This window comes from Helicoverpa zea, chromosome 16 (genome assembly GCF_022581195.2).
Source record: "Helicoverpa zea isolate HzStark_Cry1AcR chromosome 16, ilHelZeax1.1, whole genome shotgun sequence".
NCBI classification, from domain to species: Eukaryota; Metazoa; Arthropoda; class Insecta; order Lepidoptera; family Noctuidae; genus Helicoverpa; species Helicoverpa zea.
Genome location: NC_061467.1, coordinates 12,164,549 through 12,172,203, shown reverse-complemented (window position 1 = coordinate 12,172,203; position 7,655 = coordinate 12,164,549). Strand labels below are relative to the sequence as shown.

Below are 7,655 nucleotides of genomic sequence, written 5' to 3'. Positions count from 1 at the left end.
ATTATCGACACTCACTCTGTACTGCGAACTCGGACGAAATACAACCGGAGAACAACTTCCCACGTGTTTACTGAATACTGCACTTACACGTAGGGGTGACTGTGCCTAGGTATAGTAAAACGATCTTTTGATGACAGTTTAACAAATTGTAGATACGTGGTTGTTAAGATACATTCTTTTCAATAAAATGACAATCAAAGCCCACTGTAATGAACATGCCACCTATCGCAGATCGAATTCGTTTATTTGTTGACGCTGTAGTAAATTGCAACTAGTGGTCCTATTGCACTTGGACGTTGTAGTTAGCCTTAGCAGATATTGTTCTGACGCCTAATACATTAACACGATACATACATACTATGGCAGTTTCCGGCGGGATTATAAATTAAACAGCAACTTACATCATCTTTTATTTTAAATTCTATTTCGTATACTTGAAAAATGTATGCGAGGGACATTATTTAAAGCTGATGTAGCTTCGGGGCATAAGCCCGATATATGTGGCCTTAACACAGATGACGTCTCGCCGAGTGGACTTCCATGTAGCTTGGGAACAACATACTAGCTTTGGTAAGGGAATGGTGAGATTAACATGAGCGCTGTAAGGTTTTATAGGAAGATATGAGACACTAATATTGCTTTTAGCTGTTGGCGAGCTGCGAATTATTGTGGCTTCACGGCCCGAGTTAGCAAGTAGGAACGATGTTATAGCTTTTCATACATTTATAGTATACTGAATGAAGATAGTACAGGCACCACTTATACTGATTGCAAGTGAAGGCATCGACCGCAACATTCGTGCGAGTGTCGCTGGAGACCAGGAGAGAGAACACTTGCTGCCTCGCGGGACGCAAGACCATATTAATCACGATATAGACCCCGCTACAAAACATTCACTTGTTTCTGTTATGGACGGGTATAAATATTATGCATTATGCTGCTGAGTAAATATTAAAAAAACGGTCGAAATTATATAGACAGTGTAACTTTGGACATTCGAGAACTGAAATTGAATAGTAAACCAAATAATTGGCTCGGCTCGGTCAACGTAATTTCACAAATTAAGGTTCAGAATAGGCACTGATTTTTATTTTTTAAACAGTTGCAAGTCTACTAATAGTGTAGGTGTTCACATGAATCATATTTCATTTATGAAGGGTTTCACCGTCTTGGATTCATAAGCGAGCTCTACAATATCTTCTTTCAAGCTCCAGGAAGGGCCTCATCAGGGCTGAAGGTAGGTTTCTTTGAACACAGCCAAAGGTTTCCTGTTGCATTATTACCGACATTTCTAAAGGGATCGCGGCTTTCACTTGCAACTCTTTCTTTTTCAATACAGGTAAGGTCATTATAAAATGTAGGTAAAAGAATAAACGGTATTAAAATCAAAAAATATTTATTTAAACTTAGCCTAAAATAAAGATAATTATGTAGTTTAATAAATATTTACAAATAAGTTATGACATAGAAGGCACTGGTAACGATTACAGATTTACAGAATCCTCTTTGGTTTCCGTTACATTTAATGTTTTTCAGTATAATTAAGTTTAATTATATTAACTATTTATTAGTTTATTTTACTGATAAAAAATTATGTAGAAATAAAAGTAGGTACAAAATATCCCTTTTTCAAATGGAAGACGTAATTTATCCATGCTAACTGACGTGGGTCATTACAAAACCCACAAAGTTCCGCAACAAAATCATAATAATTTGTCTCATAAATGTCGCTCTGTTTATAACTTAATTATCATTTGTGTAACCGTTGCTGTGACAGCCTGTAGGCAGTCCTACACAATTATAACGTGAAGCTCCGACTGACATACATTATGTTTTAATTAGACATGATATTGAGCAAAAATATTCACAAGAATGTCAGAATTATTTGTACTGTACCAAAATTAAATAAAATGAAGAAATATTCTGGTTCTAGGAATGTGTGCCGAATCTGGATGTTTTATATAAACATACAACCTATTTTGAATTTATACATATAACGAAAAAAATCATCTTATTATCAGAAAGGTAAAAAGTGATTCTTGACGATATATTTATGTTCATACGTTCTTAAGGTTCCGCTGCGAAAACCTAATACGATAGACAATGATGTTATATCACAGGCAACATAATACTACATGCAGTTAAACTTTTTATGTGAAGGTAACTTCTTCCAAGCGTATCACAGGCTATGTCTTATTATGTCAATACCTTGAGCAGTGTCTTACTTCCAGTCATGGCCCTACTTCCAGTTATCCAGATTCCTATTGGAAGACGGACCACGATATATACCGTTTATTATTTCCATGTTTAGTATAGCGATGTCAGCATCACTATAAGATGTTCCAGCATGTATGTACTCATTACATGATATCGCTGGTAGACTGAACATGCGAGGTGCCACGGGTTGCTCTCTTCTCGCACTAACATTATGACTAGTTCTTACATTCACCTCATTTAACATCAAAACTTATGTTCTCCAACGTTATTGGTGTTCTTCTCAGGGTTCTTTTCAGCAATCTTGTTTTCTACTTTCTTTTCTCCATCTTCTGCAAATATTAAAGGGATACAATTTTTAACTAAATTATACAAGAAATCTAAAACTGCAACTAACTCATATAGTTAGATCTATCATGTTGACACTACGCATGGAATTCTAATCAAGACGATAAGATGGATATGACCTTACCAATAGGTTTGGATGGCTTAGGATCGTTCCACTCCTGCACGTCAGCAGATATGAACAGCAGGTAGAACAAGTTTGCTAAGAAGTAGAAGGCCACCGAGATGAAGAACACTTTCCGCCAGTCATCAGCACTCGTCTGAAATTAAAGCAATTATTTTTATTAGCATGTCATGACGTGAGTTTTTACTTGGGACTAAGCAAGTGATATAAAGGTGGGCTTACCTCGTCTTCAACGACGAAAGAGACGGTAAGAGGTGCGAGGATCGAGAAGATGGCTCCGATGCCGTTGGTGAAGCCCATCATCGTACTAGCGTGGTTCGGAGACAGGTCAATGTGGGACAACTGAAAATAAATTACTCATTAATCTGATTCACAACAATACTGGCACACTTGTAAATAAAATAATAATCACAACACGGTTATGTTTAGTTCTGAATATACATTTTATACTTCTTACCATGAACCCGACGTAGTGAGCACCGTTGAGGCCGACAGTGACGGTGAGGATGATCACAGCCAGAGACAGGTTGCCGGCAGGCAAGTACGACAGCCCAAGCAGAGCCACCGCAGGACCCCATTGAGCTGGAAATCATTTAAAATTTTGTTGTTATTATTTTACCCGAACGCATCATTGCTTGGAGATAAAACAAACTCTGTATCAGAGTTAATGCAGTAGAGATCACAAAATATGGCCTTAGTATTACCTATAGTATTGAATATCCTCCTGGATGTGACTAGTCTAATAATGTTTCTGTTGACGAGGAAGTCTGCCAACCAGCTGAAGAAGAAACTCAGGAGCCACATAGCGATGTACGGCAGAGCAGATAACTGGCCATTCTGGAAAATGAACATATTAAAGAAGTTATTGATGCAGCATAGGTTAGCATCAAGTTAAAAATGGCATACTGTCAAAATAACTTACCTGTTTAATATCGACATTTAGAACATGGTTCATGTACGAAGGCAGTTCAGTGAGGAGGGTCCAGAATCCTAAGTTCTGCCCACTGTGCGCGAGCAAGATGGCCCAGAATGGAAGCGATGTCAGGATGCTCAGCCAGGGCGTCGGCATTTTCTGTATCAAGAAATATTCTTGTATTAGTTACAATCGTATCTTTAAACTTGAAGTTATGTTGAGAATAACAGACATTGTATAAAAACTTACACCATGTCCCAGCTCGTTAGAGCCAGAATTCATTTCTATGTACTTCCTCTCTTTCTTGGAGATCCACCGGCTGGAAGCGGGCGTGGAGTCTCCCACTATGAGCCACACGATAGACCACACGATGCATGTGATGCCAGCCACGTAGAACACGGAGGGCCAGCCGAAGCGACTGGCTGACAACGCGCCTGACGTCATCAGCTCGATGATGGTACCGAGTTGAGCGCCTGGAGATCAATATGATAATGTTAATCATAACAGTGGTAATTGAGACGAGTTAATAGTCTTTATGTATATTATTTAGGTTGTAATGAATGACTATTTATAAGGTTAACTTGCCTAGTCTAAGAAGCTCTGTATTAATCATAATGAGATATGGCTCATTGAAATGGAACCTAACAAGATTTTGCAAATCAATAATGATTTCTATTGAGATTAGCCTTTGAAAAGTTGTTGGTCCTCTCCTAAGCTTTAAAACTTGACTAAGTATTATTGAACATTTAAATTAGATTTATTTATCATTCGATAGGGCTCTTCAAACTGTGGCTGAAGTACTTGAACTCGAATGGCCAGAACTTTCGGCTAATGTCAGCAATCAAACTGAGGAGTTCAAATGGAGTTGTAATTACTTACAGCATATTCATGTACCTGAAAGTTTTGTAAGCGATGTGCTTCACAATAATGCATTTCTTAATTTGTAAAACTAATTGATTGACTGCCGAAAATAATAAACAACATTGAGTTTTTATTCTACTAATAAATAGTTAGTTTAGGTGATTGCTTTAAAAGTTCAAAGGAAGATTAACGGCATTCCATTAATTTGACTCGTTTGATCATAAAACAAAATCGAGTCGTCTTTGGAGTCGATTTGATTAACTACCTTTGTTCAAGTCATATCGATTTGAAGCAATCACTCTCTTCCGCCATCATTAAGATTGCGAATGATTTTCAAAAGGTACAGAAACTAATTGATTTGTTTGGGTTTCTTGGTGTAGCCTCCAACTCCGAACAGACTTTATTCTTGCAAATTGATTTACTTAATTGCTTTCGATTGTCTTGCCTTGACAATTTATAGCAGTCGAACTTAATTTACAGTATTATAAATACTTTTTAGATTTCAAAAGATTTGGAATGTGTGGCAGTTACGAGGAACCTACCAGCATAGACGAAGGTGCCGAGCCGGCTGCGTTCAGACACGGGCACCCAGTGGCCGAGCACGCCGTGCAGGCTGGGATACAGCAGGCCCTGCGCCACGCCCATCACGATGCGGCACGCGCACACCGCCATGTAGTCACCCTGGAATTAATGGAACCTGATATGAGAACACTGGTATGATATCCACTTGCTTCTCTATACTAGTAAACAGCCGTGCGGATAAAAACACCATGCCTGACTTATATGGTTGGTACGAGCATATCCTTACAATTCTACTCTGCAAACAAACACCGTCATACTGCAGTAAATACTTCGTGTTAAGAACTTTTTGCAGCAATTAAGGGTCATTTATAACGCAGGTGTTCCTAGTCAGCTTGTTAAGTTAAACACAAATATTTATTCCGTTTAATTTTGTTCTTTATTGCTTGACTGCGGCTGAACCAACACAGTAGGCAGTTGATCTTTTTTAAATAAAATTCTGACGTGACCTTTTCTTCTAAGACTCACAGATTTTTATTATGTTTAAGGTTAAATTATAGACTAAAAAAGATTATGAGTATAAGTCCACAACTGAAATAAATAGAGTGAGTTGAACGTCTTAATATTTTTGCTCATTATGAAGAGACACCTTTTAATACAGGTCATTTAGCACGTAACATGACACGCCTAATTATTGTTAACAAAGATGAATCCAGCATTGTATGTGTTTGCTGACGCGCGCCCATGGCGCTGGTGTCCCGTGAGCGATGGCGTCGGCGCACTCTAACGACCCCCATCAATAAGAGTGCACGAACAAGCGCAAAGTTAATTGGGAGATTTACTGTCCGTTTGTTTGTTATGAACTTCTTTATTTCATTTAAGGGGAGCTGTTTTGGGCTCCATTAACGGATAAAGACTGGAAATTCTAAAGAATTTATTGTAATGGTCAATGTGCCTAACTTGTCGAGGATTTAACGTTGTAAAACTTTTCTCTTGGGATGTTTTAAATTCCGAGATTTTGTTCTAGCACCTTACTACTGCAGTCTATCACTAAGACAGAACAAAAAAAAAAAAATGCTTATTGGCCTTTTATTTACAACTAGCTTCTGCCAGCGGTTTCACCCGCATCCCGTGGGAACTACTTCCCGTACCGGATAAAAAGTAGCCTAAAGCCTTCCTCAATAAATGGGCTATCTAACACTGAAAGAAATTTTCAAATCGGACCAGTAGTTCCTGAGATTAGCGCGTTCAAACAAACAAACAAACAAACTCTTCAGCTTTATAATATTAGTATAGATGGTTGCAATAATTGTATCTTAACAGACTCACAGGAAAATTCTGCTTCCTTTAACAGAACTGGGAGGAAAATTTTCTATATTTAACTTTATTTCTTGGAATATAATAAAACATATTTTTTTATTTTGTGTTCCAAAATAAGCGAAAAGGTCTAAAATACCTATAATAAAAAAGAAATTACAAATAGAAGCGAGAGTTATCGGTTCAGCAAACATTGTCTATTCCATTTGGTAGAATTATATTGTCTGATAGTCCCACGTGAAGGATGCCTGCTCCGACAAATGTACTAATAAACCATCCTAATGTGAGGTCCTTGCTGCCCAACCACGCACCGGCAACACGATGCCTTGTTAAGGGGAGAAAACTTTCGTGTTCGTCAAAAATACAAATCTTGAGAAGAAGAAGAAGACTGACACTAGTGTCTGAATATTTTCTTGTTTAATATTAAATACAATTTTATATTGTAACTTCACTTAGTAACAATTCTCCGAATGTCACTGGAAGATAAACGAGGAAACACAAAAAGACTTGGAACAACAACGAGCGAACAGAAAACTTTGTGTCAGTATCTCGCAACTAATTGACGTACGGTGTCTCATGTCTCGGTAGCTACGCACGTCTATCGGCACTATTTTAACAACCTCCAATATGTCAGATAACTAGCGATATTTATCACAGTTTTATGTCAACTTCGGATAAAACGAGACGTGGGAGGTCTTCAGTGACCTTTTGTCTCCGCCTTAACTCTGTCAGAAATAAATGCTAGCCTTCTGCTCGGATCAGTCTAGGCTAGACACATCGTCCGCCAATAAATGCTAGCCTTCTGCTCGGATCAGTCTAGGCTAGACACATCGTCCGCCAATAAAACTGAAATCCTAATTTATAACTAGCCTAACCTTTGTTATTGGGTTGAAGGGAACGTGTGCTTCGGTAATGGTATAGAAAATGTGAAGAAATGACCGCTTTTATTAAATCGATGTGCGTAGAACGGACACTCAGACAGCTATTAATACTATCTAAACACGTATCTAAATGATTTATTTTGTTGACATCATTGATCAATTTAGATAGTGTTGTGAAAAAGATAAGATACGAATTTATGGTCTGTTGGACAAGGAAAGCAATGAAAACAAAAAAATATAGACTGACAAAGAAAAACATACGATACCTTTGTCGTTAGATGCCTTTGAGTGAGTTAGAGTTTGTTTACAGTAGATTTCCGTACAGACGCACAAACACGCCGCAAAGCGTTAACATGAATGTAAACACGAGACTGTGACCAGCGTCACTGGTTTACGAATATTTCTTAAATCAACACAGGTGAATACAGAACGATAGAGTTTCTGAATCCTCAATATTTTCTGATGTAGTTCTATATCATTT

The 7,655-nt window shown here is 37.9% G+C and overlaps 1 protein-coding gene across 1 annotated transcript in view; it reads right to left on the bottom strand.

Annotated features, from left to right (window-relative positions):
• Positions 1-1,379: 1,379 nt before the first annotated feature.
• Positions 1,380-7,655, bottom strand: part of LOC124637749 (putative inorganic phosphate cotransporter) — a 28,110-nt gene continuing 21,834 nt past the window's right edge. Inside the window, exons 4-11 of the mRNA XM_047174387.1 lie at positions 5,000-5,138; positions 3,846-4,069; positions 3,606-3,755; positions 3,388-3,520; positions 3,141-3,265; positions 2,906-3,025; positions 2,687-2,819; positions 1,380-2,546 (exon numbers count right to left, since the gene is read on the bottom strand). Of these exons, the coding sequence (XP_047030343.1) occupies positions 2,461-2,546; positions 2,687-2,819; positions 2,906-3,025; positions 3,141-3,265; positions 3,388-3,520; positions 3,606-3,755; positions 3,846-4,069; positions 5,000-5,138 (1,110 nt within the window). The 3' untranslated portion in view covers positions 1,380-2,460. The remainder of the gene's footprint in view (positions 2,547-2,686; positions 2,820-2,905; positions 3,026-3,140; positions 3,266-3,387; positions 3,521-3,605; positions 3,756-3,845; positions 4,070-4,999; positions 5,139-7,655) is intronic.